Below are 20,411 nucleotides of genomic sequence, written 5' to 3' on the forward strand. Positions count from 1 at the left end.
TGTCTCTTCTCAGATCTGTTTGTAAGGAAATGAAATATATATGCAGGATTCTCTTCTCAGATATGCAGTTTAAACTATGCTCCCAAAATTGAGTACGTTGTGTACATTCTGCATTTGTTTGGGATTTTCCATTCTTTATGATTTATCATCAGAATATTTAGTTTTTGTCTTATTAAGCACCAACCAGTTATTAACTTGAATAGCCTCAAGGGGGTGATGGATTTGCTTTGTAGACCAAAGAATTAGGTACTTACCACCCTTCTTTGAGCAGTTACTGCTTTACTGACCGAGGGATGGTTATGTGATCTAGAATCTGGACTTGGGAGACAGTGAGAGGTGCCTTTCTGGTCCTCTGGAAATGAGTTATTTGGATTGGCTGTGAGTTTCTGGAGGATACAATGGACTGGATTTACTTCCTTGAAAGTGCTTTTGTTCTCACTATAGTTCTGAAGATTGGAACCACTCTCTCACTTAACCAAGGCCCGTAATGACAGGCCAAATAGGGGCATGGCTCTCTACTTCCCTGTCTCATTTACAGGGTCCTGATGTCTCTAGTGCAAAAGCCTTTGGAGATTCATGTGTTTGAACTTTTCAGTTGCAGCAGGAAATCAAAGACTGGAGCAAATCACATGCTGAGCTCAGTGAACAAATCAAATCATTTGAGAAGTCCCAGAAAGATATGGAAGTCGCTCTTACTAACAAAGATGATAATATTAATGTAAGTTCATTCTCTTGAATACATGCTTAATTCTCATGCTTAATAAAAATTGAGAGGTTCTTTCTAATATCCTTTTGCTTCTTTTCTAGGCTTTGACTAATTGCATCACACAATTGAATCGGTTAGATTGTGAATCTGAATCTGAGGGTCAAAATAAAGGAGGAAATGAGTCAGATGAATTAGCAAACGGGGAAGTGGGAGGTAAGACCAGTTTCAGGGAGCTGAGACTTCTTTTTGCCTTCCTGTGTTTAATTAAGTGCACTGATGCTCCTTTCTGGCTGCCTTGTAGACACACATCGTGGATTTGTATATACGTCTGTGTGCCCGGGGCAGAGGTGGTTGCTGGGTTGTGCTATAGCAGTGGGCACACAGTGAACACTGACCTTACTTTTCCATCCCATTAGAGCTAGATGTGTGCAGTGGATGGAGCTCCAGCAGCTTTAGTCGTGTCTTAACCTCTTAAGTACTAAACACTATTCAGTAGAAACTTGGTTCTCAGCTTCATGGAGCTGACATTTGAATTGAAGGCTCACCATCTCTGCAGCTGTGGTTTTAAGGCCCCACACCAATTTTAAGAGCGAGGTGGTGGGAGCCATAAACTAAGTAGGGTCCTGAGAGCGGTGTGTCCTGCTGAGGGAAATGTTTTTAAGACAGTTTCCCAAGTTGGATGTTGCTTGCACAGGGGGAGTTTTAAACTACACCCGATAGCAGACTCGGGGCGAACAGAGGGGTGAGTCTTTCTAAATGAGATACCTGACCAGCTGGAGGTAGATCTGAGAGAGGGAAGCTTTCCCTCACGTTGCCCTCCTGACTCAGGAACAGCACGGGTAACATTTTTATTGTACATTTCACTTTTTGCAATGCTCTTTTAAAAGTCAAATAGCCTAATCAGTTCTAATGGTTAATTCATTTTTATTTTGAATGTTTGGAAATGGTAATTGCTTAGTTTGGGGGAAATAAAGAAAATATGGTTAAAAAGCAAGTGAGGAAAAAGCAATGAAAACCTTTTGTTTTTTAGGTGACCAGAGTGAGAAAATGAAAAATCAAATTAAGCAGATGATGGACGTTTCTCGGGTATAGTCCTTTTCATAGAATACCATCCGTGCCTGTGATTCTTACTGTGCCTCATTTTAAGAATCCTCTCTTCTGCACTTTGTAGACACAAACGGCAATATCGGTAGTTGAAGAGGATCTAAAACTTTTACAATTTAAGCTAAGAGCGTCAATGTCCACCAAGTGTAACCTAGAAGGTAGGTGGCCAAAACTGGGAAGAGACAGAATTGCATTGGGGAGAGACACAGTGGCTTCCTGTTGTCATGTTTTTCACCCCTCTTCACACCATCCCCTTAGCAAGTTCTCCAGTCCTTGTGTACACAGACAAAGCTCAGATGTTTTCCTGTTTACAGACCAAATAAACAAATTAGAAGATGATCGCAAATCGCTACAGTATGCCAAAGCTGAACTGGAAAATGAATGCAAAATCCTACGGCAGAAAGTGGAGATTCTGAATGAACTCTATCAGCAGAAGGAGATGTCTTTGCAAAAGTAAGATTTTCATGGTTCATTGTTAACAATATTGTCATTTAACTAAATGTGCATATGACTATAGATCATTTTGTCTCTGAAAGATTATTTCTAGTTTTTCCATCTACAGTTAGTATAGACTGGCCTTTTTTCCTTTCTACTTCACTTCCCATAACTGGCATTTTTCTCTCCATTCTAACCAGAAATTGTTGCCCGTAATTTATTTGAGGGGGGAGTGGTTTATTTGTACTGCTGTGGAACTGAACATCCGAATAGAGGCATTCAAACAGATTGCTGGGAAGAAAGAGAAACACTTTCACTTTACACTTGATTTTTATCTTAGGAAGTTGAGTCAAGAAGAGTATGAGCGGCAAGAAAGAGAGCAGCGGCTGTCGGCTGCAGATGAAAAGGCGGTTTTGGCGGCAGAGGAAGTAAAAACTTACAAGTGAGTTAAGCTTTTATAGCAGGTGTCAGCGACTGATGCAACAACTGCTGGCTTTTTAACACCATTTCTACAATGTATAGAACAAAATAGCACAGGAGCATAAATAGTCAAAGAACATGAATACATTCAATTCACATGAGAAAAAATAAATTTTAAATTAACAAAGGAAAAAATTTTTAACAAAAATTTCCTTACTCCCAAAACTATAAGGGAACTTGGTTCATGCCAACAGTTCTGGGTGATTTTATGTGGTGGAGTCATCCTTTTAGGAAGGACATTTGCTATATGGTGTGTCAAAAACCATTAAAATGATCGTGCCATTGATGGACCCAGTAGTCATAGCTCTGGGAAATTTTTTATGGGTATAATTAAAGGAAGAAAAAGCTTTACAGAGGAAGTATTCGTAACAGGAATATTTGAGAACATATTGAAGGACAGTTAAGGAAATTATAATGTTTCAACTCAGGATCTCCAGCCATTAAATAATAAATAAGGAAGTTAGGTAGTATTAATTCTGATCATGTATTCTTATTGTAACCATGTAAAATATGTTTTTATGTGTATGGATGAAGTCTGTAAGGGTATATAGTTAGAATAAAGGGGACATGGTGAGATTGTTTAAAATGTTATTCAGTTGTGCTTTAATTGATAAAAGCAAGTGAAATTCTTAGGCGGAGAATTGAAGAAATGGAGGAAGAATTGCAGAAAACAGAGCGCGCATTTAAAAACCAGGTAATAATACTGTCTTATGGCGGCTAAATTCTTTGGTGTCTAATAGAGACTATTTAATGGTTGTTACAATGAATCCCTAAACATAGTTTTTGATTGTGTTGCATTTTTTAGATTGCTACTCATGAGAAGAAAGCTCATGATAACTGGGTAAGACTTTTTTTTCCTTTCCTTTATTTTGTGCGTAATCCACCACAACTGAATTTGGATTTTTTTTCCCCTCCAATAGCTCAAAGCTCGTGCTGCAGAAAGAGCTATAGCTGAAGAGAAAAGGGAAGCTGCCAATTTGAGACACAAGTATGTGATTTTGATACCTATTTTATCAGTGAATTTTATAGAGTGTTTTAAGACTATGCTCTAAATATTAATAAATAATTGATTTTTCTATTTCACATTTAAGTTCATTCTTTCTCCATATTCAAGGTTATTGGAATTAACCCAAAAGATGGCAATGCTACAAGAAGAACCTGTGATCGTAAAACCAATGCCAGGAAGACCCAACACACAAAACCCTCCACGAAGAGGTGGGGAGCACTTTTAAATGGCAGCAATCTATTTTTTGGTGCACAATGTATATAGATTACTTTTCATTTCTGTGTGTCATAGTTACGATGCCCTAGAGCTTACCAAGTTAAAAAAAGATTGCCTTGAGGTAGTAACAGTGGACTGTCGTCTTCAGGTCCCCTGAGCCAGAACGGCTCTTTTGGTCCATCGCCTGTGAGTGGTGGAGAGTGCTCCCCTCCACTGACGGCAGAGGCACCTGGGAGACCACTCTCTGCTACGCTCCATAGAAGAGAGGTGCCTAGAAATGAATGTGGTGAGTGTCTGCGTGTTACCTTGCAGGAAACTGTTTCGAGAGTTTTCTCCCCTTTCATGTGAGGATTCGAATGCAAACATTTTAGAATTTGGGTATGTCCAACAGAAAAAAAAAAGTCTTAATTTTTCTGGAATATTTTAAAGTCTGCAAGAGCTAATTTAAAACAAAGCATCTATTTACTAATATTGTTATTATATATAAATGTATAAAATATATTTTTATATAAGTGAATATATCAATATCTCTTGTTTTTCTTTTTTCTTTTTTAATTTTTGTTAAATTGGGGTGACATTGGTTAGGAAAATTAGATAGGTTTCAAATGTACATTTCTAGAAAACATCGTCTGTGTATTGCATTGTGTATTCACTACCCAGTCAGTTCTCCTTCCATCACCTTATATTTGATCCCCTGTACCCTCTACCACACCCACACCCCCTTTTTTACTGTGATTATAAACCTTTATCTTTAAATTTCTATAGCATTCCTCTCTTGAATATTATAAAAGTAGCTTTAAGACTTTATAATTTATGCAGCATTCAACCATTCTCATTACTATCATATGAAATGCTGTATGTAAGCTACTTCTGTTCATAGGTATGTTTATAATACTTGGTAAGACACGGAAGTCATTACATATAAACTGTAAAAAATCAACCTATACAACTGCATCAAAACCTGTAGCTTGAAGGACCTGCCCAGAGGTACTGATGTGCAGATTTTATTGCTGTTCTTTCAGTCCTGGAGAGTTCTTACTTTAATTCTTTAAGTCTGTCCATAAATTGTGATTTGCCCTCATAGGTATTGGGGGACTGGTTTTTTGTTGTTTTTTTTTGGAGGGGGACTGGTTTTTAATGTTACTCTGTAGGTAGAGGTGAACCCTGGCCTGTCCATAATGACTTCATTTCTTCTGAAAATCCATGCAAGGGCTCTGTTCTTTCTTTCGCAAGGGTCAGTGGATGGACCTCTACCTCGTCCCCGATGGTCGTCCGAGGTACCTGGGAAACCCTCAGCCTCTGGTAAGGGACCTGGGTGTGTTCAAAGAGTCTCAGATCATGGAGGATGTGGGTAGAGCATTTATTCTTCCTCAAAGTCAGAATGAGCCTAAGACCGTTCTTTGGCCTTCCGCAGATCCAGGATCTGGTGCAGCTCCCAGGACAACCAGCAGCTCAAGAAGCTCCTCCCCTTCTAAGGTGATGGATGAGGGGAAGGTAAGTATTTCAGGAAATGTGTAACTGTTTCTCCCGCACCCTCTCTTGCCTCATCCATCTCCTGTTTGTGTGTTATGTGTGTACTATCTCATTTATTTTTTAAAAAAGCCAAGTGTCCCCCAAGAGCCAGAAGGCCCTTCAGTCCCCAGCATCACATCTCTGGCTGAGCCCCCAGAAGCAGTGAGTACTTCGAGGTTGAGGACTGAATGAGCTTTGAGTGGGTGTATTTCTGGAAAGGGAATGAAGAGCACGGCATTAACCTGCTTTGCTGTAACTTGCATGGTAATATTGATCTTACTGTTGTCTGACTTGGAAGTGTTGCTGGGTCACTGAAACTGGATTGGTTGGTTGTTTTTTTTTTGTTCTTTCTGTTTTCGTTAGGTGTTAAACCTGCTGAGAACTTCTGTTGTAATCAACTAAAACATGCAAAAGGTCATCACTCCAGCTTTCCAATGTATGCTTCCGTGTTGAGTGCTCTAACATACAGTAAATTCATCATATATTGGAAAATTCACCATTATTACATATTTGTCTAGAAATGTGCTATTTAACAATATCTCCCGTTGTATACTAGACACACCCTATATTGAATCTGAAATTACAGCTTGGTAACAGAAGAACGTTTGCTGGAAGAGAAATACTGAATAGCGAAAATCTGTAATTACCTGTTGTGCCAGTTCCCAGCAATAGCCGTAAATTATGTTCACATAAGAGTATTCCCTTGTCACTTGTGTAGCTGTTACAGCCAGTAAGTCCTCTGATCACACCTCACAGTGCTTCTCGAGGTTCAAATCAAAATACTTGTAATGTAATTACTTGAATTCCCAACCTAATTTCCCATAGGAAAGGATGTCAGTATCCCGTAATATAAAGCACAGTATCACTTGTGAATGAAGGTAAATATTAGGGTTGGGCCTGCCTAGCTTGTATATAGAATGTTGTTTCCATTGGAAAAGAACTTCCCAGAGTATGCCTCTTTTGAGCCATCTCCAACGGCAGCTTGGATAAGACCCTTGGAAGTAGCCGACTTCAAAGAGAAGGGACTCCTTTGTTAGGGGGAGGCAGCAGTAAGAAGAGCAGCAGCATGGAGTCAGACCTGACGCGGAATTCTCCCTTGGCCTTACACGCCGCGTGATCCTCAGCAAATGGTCTAATACTCTGTGTCTCTGTTCTTTCATATTTAAAACAAGATGATCATACCTAAGAGATGTAGAGATCTGAGAATTGGAAATAAGACAGGACAGAAAATTGAAGGTACTCTGAATGGTGGCTATGATTACATGTGTAGAGAATGGATTTTTCATTCCCTTTTGTTTTCTCCACTCTTAGTATGGAAATAATGAGCAATTGTGGTGACGGGAGGGGTTGCCCTAGAAATAGATTATGGTGTTTATGTTGTGTTTTTTTTATTTGGGAGTCAGCTCTGTTAATATCCTTTGACACAGTCCCCTTGCTTTCCCTTCGACTTGCATATAGAAGCCACGGTATGATGAAGTGCAACTCTGCACTCCTGTGCTGTCCTTTGAACCTGCCTGAACTGTTAGGGAACAAACGAGGGAGAAGAGGTGTTGTCGCACTGGTTCGGCTCTTGGGGCAGGTTCTTGACATCTGCTGCACTGCATTTCAGCTTTTGCTGGTGTTGGTGCTTTTTTCTGTCTTACCCAAGTATTTCAGAACTTAAATGTTTCTGCTCTGCAGGTGAATATGGCTGCAAAAGGGCCCCCTCCTTTCCCAGGGGTGCCCCTCATGAGCTCCCCTGTGGGGGGCCCTCTCCTACCACCCATTCGATACGGACCACCTCCTCAACTCTGCGGGCCTTTCGGGCCTCGGCCACTTCCTCCACCTTTTGGTATGATGATCGAATAGTAATAACTGCCTTGTAAAGCGTCTTTTCTGTCTGTTCCTTGCTAAGATTTTAACAGTCGCTATCCAGGCCTATGTAATGAATAAGGCTATGTAATGAATAAATGAGTACATTTTAACTTTTCCTCTGGTTTCTTAGGATACATAGGGTGCTGCATTATCTCTCTATACTGAGATAGGCAGTAAGTATCTCTTGTAGACAGGAGATAGGGGCTGTTTATAGAAAGCCAGAAATGTTACTTCTGCAGATGTGTATCGAACATCTGTGGCTACACATACCAGGTTCTGTGATGGATAGAACCGAGTCTCCGAACTCCCAGAGCTTACAGCGTCTTACAGGACACAGATGCACACATTGTGGGTCAGAGTGTAAAAGAGGGAAGGATTCAACCCTCACTCCCCACCTGGGAATAAATGGGAAGGAAGTTTGAGAAGGCAGACTTTAACGGACCTAAGGAATGTTGCTGAAGTTCATTAGGTGGAGCTGGGAGGCTTTCCTGGGAGGGCAAGCACCTTGATTTTGATGGTTTGTTAGGTCTGTGCTGAGCTACTGAATACATTTCTAATTGATATAGTAGTAAACAATGGAATTTCCTTCATCAAAATTTCCTTGTCGTAGTGAAGCCCTTATTTCAGTCTGTCATCTTAGTACGATACATGGTACTTCAAAGTACAAACCTAGCTCTTATGAGATAAAGATGGCAGAACTGTGCAGTAGAAAAAAAACACAAGCTAGGTAGAGCCATGTTTAAATCCTGCCTGTGTCGCTTCATGGCTGGCCGGCTGGCTGGCCATAGACATGTAACTTAAACTTGCTGAGTCTCAGTTTGCCTGATCTGTAAAGTGGGGATGTCACCGCTGACTTCTAGGGTTGTGGGAAATTTAAGATGAATACTTGGAATCATCGAACTTCAGATAGTTCACATGTACTTACATGATGTGATCTTATTTTTCCAGGTCCTGGTTTGCGTCCACCACTAGGCTTAAGAGAATATGCACCAGGCGTTCCACCTGGAACGCGGGACCTGCCTCTAGACCCTCGTGAATTTTTACCAGGACACACACAGTTTAGACCTTTGGGCCCTCTTGGCCCAAGAGAGTACTTTATTCCTGGTACCCGATTACCACCCCCAGCCCATGGCCCCCAGGATTATCCACCTTCACCTGCTGCAAGAGACTTACTGCCTTCCAGCTCCAGAGATGAGCCCCCGCCAGGCTCTCGGAGTGGCAGCCAGGACTCCTCACCGGCTTTAAAACAGAGCCCGTAACCATGACCTCTGACATGTAGTCTGAGAAAGTGGACTGTGCGCTGTTCATTACAGCCTTCAAAACCCACAAGTTTATTTTAAAAGGTTTGTTTCTAGAACTAAGCTGCCCCGGCAGTGTGCATTTTTGAGCCAAACAATTAAAAAATATCATTTCCCCCCTAAATAAAAATCACCTCGTAAGCTAGAACCTCCTTCCAACTTTGAAATGTGCAATAAAGAATACCTGTGTTTTAGTTAATGTAGCATATGTAACTGTCAGATGATTTAGAATGTCATGAAAAAATATGAACATTTCCTGTGGAAATGCTATAAGAACATGTATTTCCATTTATTATCCTATTTTTAGTGTATACCAGTTAAATGCAGAGCAATGGTGTGGATAAGCTTGATTTTTAAAAAAAATGTCAGATCGCAAAGACTGTTACGCTAAAAATGTTTACTAAAAGATCACTTAAGTATCACCCCTCTTGCTGAAGTTCTTTGTAGTAATAGTTCATAAAACTTTCGTTACTGATATTTCCCAGGAGTTTGTTTATTCATTGGATTGTTTTCTCATGAGATGTGTGCCACTTTGGGAACACATCAACTCAGGCCCCCAGAACTGAAGCTGGTGGCTGGGCAGCACCCTCCCCGCTGCTCCCTGCTCAGGAGAGGCAGCCCGCGTCATCGGGAACACTACGACCAAGGTCTTTACTTCAAAGAAGTCAGTGGGCCCCTCTGTACAGCACCCACGCGCTGTTGGTGACATGTGCTGCCTGGTTCATTTCCTGACTATGAGTTTACAACAGTAGCAAAAGCTGCGTGACCCGAGGTTCTGTTGCTTTTACCATTCTTGCATTAAGGGTGCACAATAGAAAAATGAAAACGATGTAGTGGGACCATCCACAAAAGTACAGAAAATCCTCTTATTAAAAAATGTAGAGTCTACTATTTCTCCCATCCCTTGCTACTGATTTTTAACAAGTACGGCAAAAAAAGCTTATTAAGAATACAGCACAATGAGAAAGATTTAGGATTATAAGGTTTGTAACGTGCCCTAGATCAGCAACCATGGGCCAAATGCCATTGTTCTTCTTGATTCTACTCCACAATTAATATTGGAACTTTGGCATTTGTATTTAAAAGTCAGTAAATCTAAGAATCTGGGATTGCACCATACTTAAAAGTCTTTTTATACCCATTATATCATGTCTTTTAAACAATGTTTCTTAGAACTAACTCTTCAGACACTTTAAATTACAGTTAATAGCACATTTTAAGAAGTTTAAGATTTAGATTAAATCAAAATTATAAAAAGCTAATATTCTTGTTTACTGCTTGACTATGCTCTCCCATTCTCTGAAATTCTATGATGTAATGATACTACCTAGACTGTGACCTGTCACTTTTATGACGTTTATTCCACTAAGAATACCCCATAAAAAGAAGCAAAAGCTTCACTGTGAAACAAAAATTTTCCTTTACACTAAACTACTAAAAGATAAAATGATAAGGACCTTTGAGAGCAGACAACTTTCAAATTCAATACGGAGTATATGAGGAGTTCTTCAGGAAAAGAATTCCATCTGCAAGTCCTCCCATTTACTATCAAGAACAAGAAATTTAAGAGGAAAACTCCATCGTTAAAAGCATAGATTATTTTTAACCATGTACAGATTAACTCACAAATACAACTTTTGAGTATTTCAATCTCTTTAGGACATGTAAAATGAAGTTAATTTTTAATTTGAAATAACATTTAAATGTAGATTATACCAGCTAGGAAGATAATCAAGTAGGAAAGGTAAATCTATTTTTAAATCAAAGCTAGAGTCTTTTTGTAACCTCTGAAGCTTTGGGGGGTGTTTATATCTCATAAATAAGCTGTAGAGGTTTTCAGTGTCACTTACCTGAGCAGTTGTGGACCCGCCACGATCGCCACCTCTCAGCCCTCTGATGGCACCACTTCTGCAGCAGAGCTGCCAATGTCCAGGAGACGGGGGCACCAGACTCGGCCATCTCCAAGTTACATCTATTTCAGAAGTCATCTCCAGCTAACTGTTCTGGGCTTAGTTGTTAAAATCATTTCATTTACGAAGCAGCAGTGTTTCAGCCTGAAAGCATTTTTACTATAGTTGTGGTTATTGTTCAATGGCTGATTTTTTATTTAAAAGTAAATTGAAATAATTTGTGGGATGTGGAGTATTCTGTGTCTACTGCTTCAAGACAATCACTTGTCATTTCATTCAGGTTTGAATTAAAGCTAAGCTACTCACACAGTGTTCAATTTAAGCTTCTTTAATACTGATGAAAGGCATTTGTAGTTCATATAAACCATACTTATGTGAGTACTAGCAGATGCTTCTTCATATAAATTATCACTTTGATATACATGTCTTACGGTCTGAGAAAAGAGAAAGAACAATATCAGTTTTGCTACATTTTAATAGTAGGTGTTTTGAGGGATAATTTTTTTAGGTCTCGTCAGCAACATCAAACAAAAGGTACTGAGTACTCCACAGGGTACAGAGTGCTGCCAAGCACCTTAGGAAATTTACGTGACCTGGAGAAAATGTGGTTCTTGCTCCTTGAAGAGCTCACAGTCTGGGGGGCTGACAACTCACAGTCTTAAGAATTGAGTGAACAACAGTAATTTAAGGCAACTTCCTTATCCCCTTGAGTGATTGTGGATTGAATCACAGTGGAATTGATCTAATCAAGGTGAGAGACAAGACTAAATTTGGTTGAGAATACTTTCAGGCTCATACAGTTTTCAACATCCTCTTCGTAAACAGAACTGACCTAAGAGACAACTGAAAGACTAGATCTTGTGAAGTACAAGGGCTAGAACAACGTAACTGTGGTTACTATTTTAAAAAGCAAACATACTGAATGCTATGAACAGGGTTATTACACTGGTTTAGAAACAGGCCAGGTACTGGCGCTGCCTTCCCCTCATGCTAGCACTGGTCATTTAAAACAGTGAACATTCAATTTGTGGGCTCTACCTGAACCCACAGGAAGCCCACCCCAATCTTAATGTTCTGTGTATCAAAGAGCCACCTCGTGCATTATGAAAGTTTTATTTATGTCTCATTAAGTCAAAAGTAATTAGTCAAATTATAATAAGCGAATGACCTGCATATTCCCATATGGATGAATGTTGACATATCTAAATAGGAAATAAATGGCAATCCTATCTACCTATGTAAAAAAAAAAAAAAAAAAAAAAAGAATGTCTCCAGATGTTGCATACTCGTCACTGTAAGAAGAGGTATGCAGGTTTTCAGGTTTCACAATCAGTTGTCAGAAAATCAGCAGTTATTCCTGCAGTATCTCGTTAGCGTCTGACTCAAATTATTTTTAGATTACATGGTTTAAAAGACATAAACTCATCTAAAAATCTGTAATTATTCTGAGATGGCTCCACGTTAACCCTCGAATCACTATCAGAATAGCAATGTGATGTAGACAAACAGTGAATCATCATGACTAAAAATATGCTCACTTTCAGAAGAACAATCTGGTCATCGGGAAAAATCACAGCTACACCCTGGGAACACGTCCCCATGGATACTGATTGGCCAAGGCACACACTGAGCAGGAAAACTGAGATCAGGGTGAACTGGGGTTATCTCTAAGGAGCAGCCTATAAATTTCCAAACTGACCTTGGACAGTGTAATTGGTCCAATCCCTCTCAAAGCAGTTTCATTCTATCCCACCCACATCGGCCCAAAGTTTGACATTAACTCAAAAAAACCAAAAAAACACAGTGGAGCAGAAGTGAACAGACGTGTAAACTTGAGCACTTTCTTATTGCTGTATTAAGGTTGAAAATGTATTAAGGTTGAAGATCCTACCCACAACAGAGTTGTTCCAGGAAGGAGGGCAGGAGTAGTGGTAAATCAGAAAAGAGACGATTAATTGCACAATCAATAGAAAAGTGAAAACATGTTTCAAAACCTACAGTCAGCCTGTACCCAAAGGAGTCTCACATTCAGTGATGGACTTTGAATTCTGTGCTACAGCGTTGCAAGGGACTCACTCTGGCCGACCGGCCCGGGTATGGCTGGCTTCCTGCCTGCTGAAGGGTGATACGCTACACAGAGCTATGATGGTTTCTCGTGAGTGGTAACATTCACAGAAGTTCCAGGCTATTTATGTCGGGGTCATTCCTTGTGCAAAGTTTGATGTAGATGAAGATAAAGTGGTTTCTTGGTCAATAATTGCAATTTCTTTCTTTTAAAGTCAGTGGGTTTCTTGTATCTGTAACCACAATAGAAGAACCACGGTTTAAAATACTTGGATACTAGATCTATTCCAAGGTCACACACTAAGAAACACCAGTCACCATTCAATGAGTCCCAACGCTACACGTGCATCACTTACAGTTCTATTACAATTGGCCCGGGTTTAATTTCATCCATCTCCATGAAAGCAAAACACTTGGTACTGGTAAACCTTTTTTTAGGCTTGTAGTGTTTGAATTCAAAGAAGATAGCTGCACCTGAGGAATTAAAACAAAGCACGTTACCACAGACAGCACAGTCAATACATTTTCTTTGATCCCCAGAAACATAGGAACAAGGAACGACTGGCCTAATTTTACAAAGTAATCTTTGTCAAACAATCTGATGATATGACTGTGGTTGTCATCCCAATCTCTTCTGTACCTGAATGGAGTGACATTTCTCCAGATCAATCACTTTTACAAAGTACAACAAAACTTCTTGTGCTAGACTGACTCAAGAACAAAAAAATGTGCAATGAGAATAGCCTCGGACGATTGGCTGAAATGCTTATAAACATGAGGAAAGTGTATTTTTAAGCACTGATATGAGTTCCAACAACAGTAACCGTACATAATGAAGTCAAAGCTAGAGAAAAATCAGTGGAGTCAAATTCTGAATATAGTTCCACGTTTAATACCTTACAAGTCATCAAGAACACGGTGCAATAAAAAAGAAACACAATAAACAGTCCATGAAACACTCCCCCTGCCCCAATATCAGCAACATTTCTCAAAGCAATGAAGTTAAATAAAAAAGTTTTGTTAATATTTTTATGCAGAAGACATACGTCATTCTAAATTTCCTAACATTATTTCTTAAACACGTCCTATTATATATTATTCTAACACAGCAATTCTCAGCGTGTGGTATGCCTCAGAACCAGCGGGGGGCTTCCTAAAACAGACTGCAGAGCCTCTCCCTGCTTTCTGATTCACGAGGTCTGGGGTGCACCTACCCCAGAAGGCTCCAGGTGCCAGAGCTGCTCACATGCTCAGAACCGTGCTTACAGAACACTGCAAGACAAGTCTTTTAATAGAACAGAGGAGTGGCAACCCCAGATTTGAGAAGGAAAATACCAAATACTTCAGAGGATGTGGCAATTGTTTAAAAGGCACTTGTATGTCTTGCACAATCTTCCCACAGAGCTTGAAATTTCCAAAAACCAACGGAATCTCAGGTGACAAAGGGAATCAGAAATCTGTTTTTCAGAGAACTCTAATACTTCTGTTAGGCAAAAGTCATGGAGAAACATTTGATCAAAAAAAAGAAAAGTTTAACTTGGAAATGTAACTTAACCTTTGCAAAAATTTGCTTCTGTCCTTTCCCATCTTCCTGCCAACTAACTAACTGTAAGTTATGGTAACTTTCTACCCAATAAATTCACCTGGAAAAAAGCTGACAAACTGGTTCTTTGAACTTTCCAGACTTCATCTTCAGGGAACCTTACTTAGGGAGCTCCTGCTTTCCTCAGTCCTTTAGTATGAGGAAAACTTTCATTCTCTTTTGTTGTTAAAGACGATAAGACACTACTATTAAAGAACATTTATTTGGCAGTTATTTACTATACAATTAGATAATACAATTCCTAACACCCACATTTAAAATATATATATATATTTCATTCAAATCAGTAAACACTGTGACATTTACCTCTGCCAACTGAGCTAGGTCCACCAGGCACACACACATGAATAAGGTGAGAATTCTGGCCACAAGAAGCCAATGATTTACGATTACAAACCTTTGGTTAATTTTTCAACATGCTTCTGCAGCTCAATGTCCACATTAAAATGAACATATGTATCTTCTTTTCTTGAAGCCACAGGAGTATCTTGCACAGGAGTTAAATCTATGCCATTCAGATCTAGAGAGGAAAAAAGTGTCTGCTTAGGAGTGTTCACACACACAGATTCAAAAATGGCAACCAAACTACAAAGGGTTCTGCTTTCTAAAGAGCCTTGGCAAAAGCTGAGAGATTTTCAGGCTGATAGGAATTCCCACTTGGTGTCAGCAGGTACCTTGAGTTTCTGGTTTCCAGACATATGTGGAGGGAGCTGACAGAGTGGGAGACCTCATGGATGGAAGGAGGAAGCCTTGCCATGACTGGGTACAAAAGAAAGCTTAAAGGTAACAAAATTTGATCCTTATAGTTAGGAGGTGAAAAGAACTTGGTCTTTTTTGGAAATAGGCCACTGTATTTTTGTATGCAATAAAAATTTGGAATGTGAATAATATTCCACAAAGGGGCTTCTTGCCCAATTTTCCACCCTTGATCAAGTGCATGGCATGGAAAGGCTTTCACATCCACCATTATCAGAATTCCCGTTGCATTCAAGTCAGAGGACCAAACAATGGGCACGAAAGCTGCTAATGAAACCTTTCCATAAATGAATGATTTTTTTATATGTTACCTGAATTCTGGTTATATTTGCTATAACATACCTGATTTACAACAACCAGATGGTATACTACGTGTGATGTATGGTTCTAATTTCCTGGAGCCAGGAATCTTCCAGTTGAATCAAATTCAACGTGGACTCATTTCATGACTTCTGAGTGTTTATGTATTACTCAGCAGACCCATCTTAGAGAACTCAAAACAATTTAGTACATTTGATTATTTCAGTTCCTAAAGATATTTATGTAAAACATGTTTCAGTTCAACATGTATGCAAAAGTTAGATGCAGTACCTACCATGTTTTCATAACATTTTTGTGTGTCTTACAACATACATTCCCAAATGATACATGCAGCATTATGAATGGCCTATAAACAATGTAGGGTATAAATACTTTCTGGTCAACCATGGACTTGATAACCGATCACATCAGAAGTTAAAGGAGCACAGCATTCATGCTGTGGATCATGGTCTCTCCACGTTAAAATTCTTCTCCGTGGCCAGATTCCTTTCCTTTTATTTGGTACTAATGAACCCAAATGGGTCTGAATTTATTTCTGTCGTTGGTAAAATTCCTTCCATTTAATTTCAGTCTGTAGCTATTTCTTTGATTTGCCTCAAACTGCAGATGAACTGTGGATTGGATTAACTGTGGCGTCATTTCTGAATAATAGTATGACAACCTCATCCTCAACCGCCCAATAATTGTTTTAAAGGACTGCTGAGTGTTTTATAATCAAGTTCTGCATAAAATGCTTGTGGGCTCTCAACCACAAGGTTGCCAGTTGAACTCCTCGACCCCCGCAACGGATGATGGACTCCGCCGCCTGCAACTAAGATTGAACACGGCACCTTGAGCTGAGCTCCCAGATGGCTCAGTTGGTTAGAGCGCGTCCTCTCAATCACAAGGTTGCCGGTTCAACTCCCACAGAGGATGGTGGGCTGTGCCCCCTGCAACTAGAAAACGGCAACTGGACCTGGAGCTGAGCTGCACCCTCCACAACTAAGACTGAAAGGACAACAACTTGAAGCTGGATGGCACCCTCCACAACTAAGATTGAAAGGACAACAACTTGACTTGGAAAAAAGGCCTGGAAGTACACACTGTTCCCCAGTAAAGTCCTGTTCCCTTTCCCCAATCAATCAATCAATAAAGGAATATACAAAGAAAAACTCAAAAGCAAACGTGAGAGTAAATTATAACAAGAAACATTTTTAGTAAATCTCTCAGAAATGTTCGGTAAAGAAATGATGACCCCCTCAGGGATTTTGCCTCGTTGTAGAATGAATGGAAATGAGTTGTCACAGATGCAAGACCCTCTTTCCCCCCAAACATCCCAATGAGAAGCAACATTATAAAATTCACCAGAGGGAAATAGGTAGACAAAGTTATTTACCCTTTACACTAACTGTGATATAGGGATCAATGCACTGCCCAGCATCTTTCAGACCGATTTTCTCAATTCTGATCGTGAGTAATGTCATTCCTGGTTCGGACGGCAACCTTGGTAATAAAGTACCTGGCGACAGAGAAACAGCAATAAAAATGAGCTCCACCAACAATTTCAGAGTAAATATTTTAACAACATAGAGAAGAGAGAGCCTTCCTTTGAACTAACTGAGTAACAAGTCAGGCATTATTTTGATTTCCCAAACTCCCAAACACTTTGTTATTCTTTTAGACAAATATTTAATTAGACACAAGATACATCTGCACTTTCATACCACATATTCAACACTAAAGCAGAAATTACTAATTCGAGTTTGTTAAAAGCTCAACTCAGTCCAGGAAGTCCGATTACAAATTACCACGTACGTAACAGTGTATACAATATACTCATGATACACATACTTAACACGTGTTCATCTCAACATGAAGTAGCAGAACAAAGACAGAAAAAGCTTGGCAAATATTTGTTATATTAACCTAAAGTTTAAGAAATTTAATACCAGAGTCAATCAACATACATTTCAGTTGTTATGGATGGAAGAAATAACAATTTAACATTTATGTATTTAATCAAATTTTACAGTGTAATTTCCCACCCGTTTCTTCATTCAATTATGTATAATCTCCTCTCCGAAATCAGCCCCACTGCAAATGCCACATAAAACCCGCAAGAGCAATCATGTTTAAAATCTTGTCCATATATTGATTACATTTTTTAAAACTAAAAAACTACCTAGAACCACACAAGAGCATTTCCCACGAAGAAAATAACGTGAAAGAAGAAATGAACTGTACGGTTTGTTCATTTATTTCAAATCATCTATGGAGAACAGATGTAAACAAAAGTTGATTTTAATCCAATGTATACATAGTACCTCAAACTACAGAACCTATCATTTATGAAGGACTTTGGTTAACATTCAAGTTTCCATCCAACAATGTGTTACCCTACTTTTAATGATGAAGTATTTGAAGTATATGAATCAATAACTTACTCCAGTCCAAACAGATTACATTCAATTGACTGCAAAGAGGCTTGAAGGAATGTGGGGGTGGGGGCGCAATGAAACTGTTCTAGACTTGGATCAATCTATCAAACTAACAGCTGCACAATATTACAGATTTATCAAAGCGCTGACTTGTACACTTACAATGAATCAACTTTCTGATATGAAAATTATATCTCAATAAAGCTCTTAAGGAGAAGTAGTTAGAAATGTGTCAGAATTTTTACTTACTAATTTGAAAACAGTTAGACCACCACAGAAAATGTAGGAATGGGAAAGATTAGAGACTTCATTCCACTGTGGCTTCAAGAAACCTTAATGGGACTGGGATGCTAATTCTAAACACGTACATGATACAGGACCCTTTCGGCTGTCTTCTTTTGACTGACTCTTACAAAGGAAGGCATTCTAGAAAAGGGCTTTTAACTGGACTCTATGGGATAGGTTTCAGAGCATTAAGAAACCCTTAAAATATTGCCATTTGCAACAACATGTATGGACCTTGAGGGTATTATGCTAAGTGAAATAAGTCACATAGAAAAAGGCAAAAGCCATATGATTTCACTCATATGTGGAATATAAAGCAAAAAAGTAACAAATGAACAAACAAAACAAATTCATAGACACAGACAACAAAATAGTGGTTTCCAGAAGGGAAGGGGAGTGGGAGGAAGGCGAAATGGGAAAATGGTGTGGAAACTAGACTTTATCAATATATTGGGACCCCAAGTTGTGCTATTCCACTGTGCATTGTCTGTGGAAAACAATTTACAAATGCATCTACGGATGCCAAAAACTGAAAAATCACAGCTATTGACAAGTTAAGGTGATGATTATTTTAAGATTCTAATAGGTATTTAAAATAAACAGGGTAGAGCTCTTTTTGTTAGTCATATTCAGTTAAAAAGGCTCAGGAAGTAAATTACTTAGTAGCAGAACTTAATGCCCAGTAAAAGAAAAGTCACACAGTTGGTGAGAATCTAGTAATGCCAGCATGTGAAATTATAGAGTGTAGAACAAAATGCCATATAAGAAATTGGAAAGGTTCCACTCTCAAATAGCACAATAAGTTGACATATTGATGACATTTCAGATGATGCTGAAGAGGTTTTGTGATAAACTATAAAAAGAGATCTCTAGCTTGTGTACGATCTATAAATGATAGTGAAAAATGAAGAAAACCTTTTCTGGTGCAAAGGCTCCAAATGAGCAACAGCCAAGATGGACTAAATGTCCAGTCTTCACGTGTGTCTCTGAAGCACTGCAGTGGCATCTGCACTGAGGTAGCCATCCCAGCTGGCTCTGCTCATGCAGAAACAGAAAACCCCGACACTGCCACAACTCATGGCTTTCTTCACAGAGAGGTTAGTGTCAAAACTCTTGCAGAGGAAACAAAAAGTTCTGGATGATATCACAAACATGGCTGAGTCTATTAAACAAAGACGAGTTCACTCCAGAATGTTTTAGAAACTGTGAAAATGTCTGACCAAGCAACAGTGCAGGCTCTCAGCCGAGAATGTCACAGCCACTGCCGTCGTGGGGAGGGTGAAAGGGTTGCATGCCAGGCAGCAAGTCCCCTGAGGGTTGGCGGGGTGCCCAGCGGAGTGCAGGGGCGTCTGTGGCCCTCCATCCCTCACCTACAGCTTCTGCTCCAAGGGAAGCAGACACCAATGCAGATCCTAGCACAAGGATTTCCTCACATTGAGTTGTTCTCTGTGTGGAGCCAAAGACACTCCAGACCAGAGAGATCGCGGAGAACCAGACTGAATGGACCACCGGCCCAGGGGTGAGGCATCTGTGTAAGTCCATAGAAGAGAAGAGAGGTCACGTGGAAGTTGATGTCAGTGAAATCCTTTAAGAACCTGTCCTCACGGATAGAAGAAGACAGCCATTTCTTTTTTCATCATATTAGTTGTACTTTCTAAAAAACTGTGGTGGCTTACATCACGTATCACAAAAGGAAGATTTTCCCTTCTGGTCGAAACAGGAAATGGGATGATGGTCTTTGGTCCAAAACAGTAGCACATTATCACCTAGACCAGAATCCTAAAGAGGCAATGCTTTCTTGGAAAATTACTGAGGATTATATCTTTTGAACACACTGTGATTTGAGCTTGCTTATTAAGTAATTTTATTTACTTGATGTTTTATTTGATATTGTACAATTGCCACAGGCAATAGTGCTACAATGAGAAGTGAGTTGGTCCTTATTTTGCATTGGTGTTTCGGAAATTAAATATCATGTACAAGAAATATGTCATTTTTTATCTATACTTAGAACAGAATTCAATCAGGTGTCCAAATTGTGGATTAAGCAATATATGTGAAAATGTATATAATGTTAGTTTTCCTTGTTTTAGATTTATAATACTTGTAACTAAATTCACATATCTAGTGCTACTGACTCAGATTCTCTCTGTCATCCAAATATTTTCTTAAGTGTACATTTCTTTGTGCTGCTCAAGTGTAACAAAAAAGATATACATGATGCTTTATATTTAAGAAGCATCTTTTTCTCTCCCAAAAATACGTCAGTTATTTAAGGATTTTGTTAAACACAGTGTAAAATAATGACATTGCTCAAAAGGTCACAGTATTTGGTAGATGGTATATAACACGTTAAATGTGTCTTCAAATTCCAGCAACAGAGAATCTTTGCAATTTATATTGCAGGTTGCTAAAAAGTTATGGAGAGACCATGTATTTGTTTG

At 39.3% G+C, this 20,411-nt stretch overlaps 2 protein-coding genes across 5 annotated transcripts in view; one reads left to right on the forward strand and one right to left on the reverse strand.

The window, feature by feature from the left end:
* Positions 1 to 10,832, forward strand: part of MIA3 (MIA SH3 domain ER export factor 3) — a 43,016-nt gene extending 32,184 nt beyond the window's left edge. For 2 of the 4 annotated variants that reach the window (XM_081039221.1, XM_081039222.1), the window contains 16 exons: positions 596 to 718; positions 808 to 919; positions 1,737 to 1,792; positions 1,878 to 1,968; positions 2,125 to 2,263; positions 2,586 to 2,687; positions 3,359 to 3,419; positions 3,531 to 3,566; positions 3,646 to 3,713; positions 3,840 to 3,940; positions 4,096 to 4,233; positions 5,181 to 5,249; positions 5,362 to 5,441; positions 5,550 to 5,621; positions 7,140 to 7,290; positions 8,262 to 10,823. In XM_081039221.1, the coding sequence (XP_080895347.1) occupies positions 596 to 718; positions 808 to 919; positions 1,737 to 1,792; positions 1,878 to 1,968; positions 2,125 to 2,263; positions 2,586 to 2,687; positions 3,359 to 3,419; positions 3,531 to 3,566; positions 3,646 to 3,713; positions 3,840 to 3,940; positions 4,096 to 4,233; positions 5,181 to 5,249; positions 5,362 to 5,441; positions 5,550 to 5,621; positions 7,140 to 7,290; positions 8,262 to 8,572 (1,710 nt within the window). In that variant the 3' untranslated portion in view covers positions 8,573 to 10,823. Of the gene's footprint in view, positions 1 to 595; positions 719 to 807; positions 920 to 1,736; positions 1,793 to 1,877; positions 1,969 to 2,124; positions 2,264 to 2,585; positions 2,688 to 3,358; positions 3,420 to 3,530; positions 3,567 to 3,645; positions 3,714 to 3,839; positions 3,941 to 4,095; positions 4,234 to 5,180; positions 5,250 to 5,361; positions 5,442 to 5,549; positions 5,622 to 7,139; positions 7,291 to 8,261 lie in introns of all 4 variants that reach the window. The other 2 variants (XM_081039220.1, XM_081039223.1) reach the window with 1 other exon arrangement.
* AIDA (axin interactor, dorsalization associated) overlaps positions 10,701 to 20,411 on the reverse strand; it is a 30,011-nt gene continuing 20,300 nt past the window's right edge. The window contains exons 7-10 of the mRNA XM_081039230.1: positions 16,641 to 16,763; positions 14,586 to 14,708; positions 12,942 to 13,059; positions 10,701 to 12,818 (exon numbers count right to left, since the gene is read on the reverse strand). Of these exons, the coding sequence (XP_080895356.1) occupies positions 12,722 to 12,818; positions 12,942 to 13,059; positions 14,586 to 14,708; positions 16,641 to 16,763 (461 nt within the window). The 3' untranslated portion in view covers positions 10,701 to 12,721. The remainder of the gene's footprint in view (positions 12,819 to 12,941; positions 13,060 to 14,585; positions 14,709 to 16,640; positions 16,764 to 20,411) is intronic.

This window comes from Rhinolophus hipposideros (genome assembly GCF_964194185.1).
Source record: "Rhinolophus hipposideros genome assembly, chromosome: 26".
NCBI classification, from domain to species: domain Eukaryota; kingdom Metazoa; phylum Chordata; class Mammalia; order Chiroptera; family Rhinolophidae; genus Rhinolophus; species Rhinolophus hipposideros.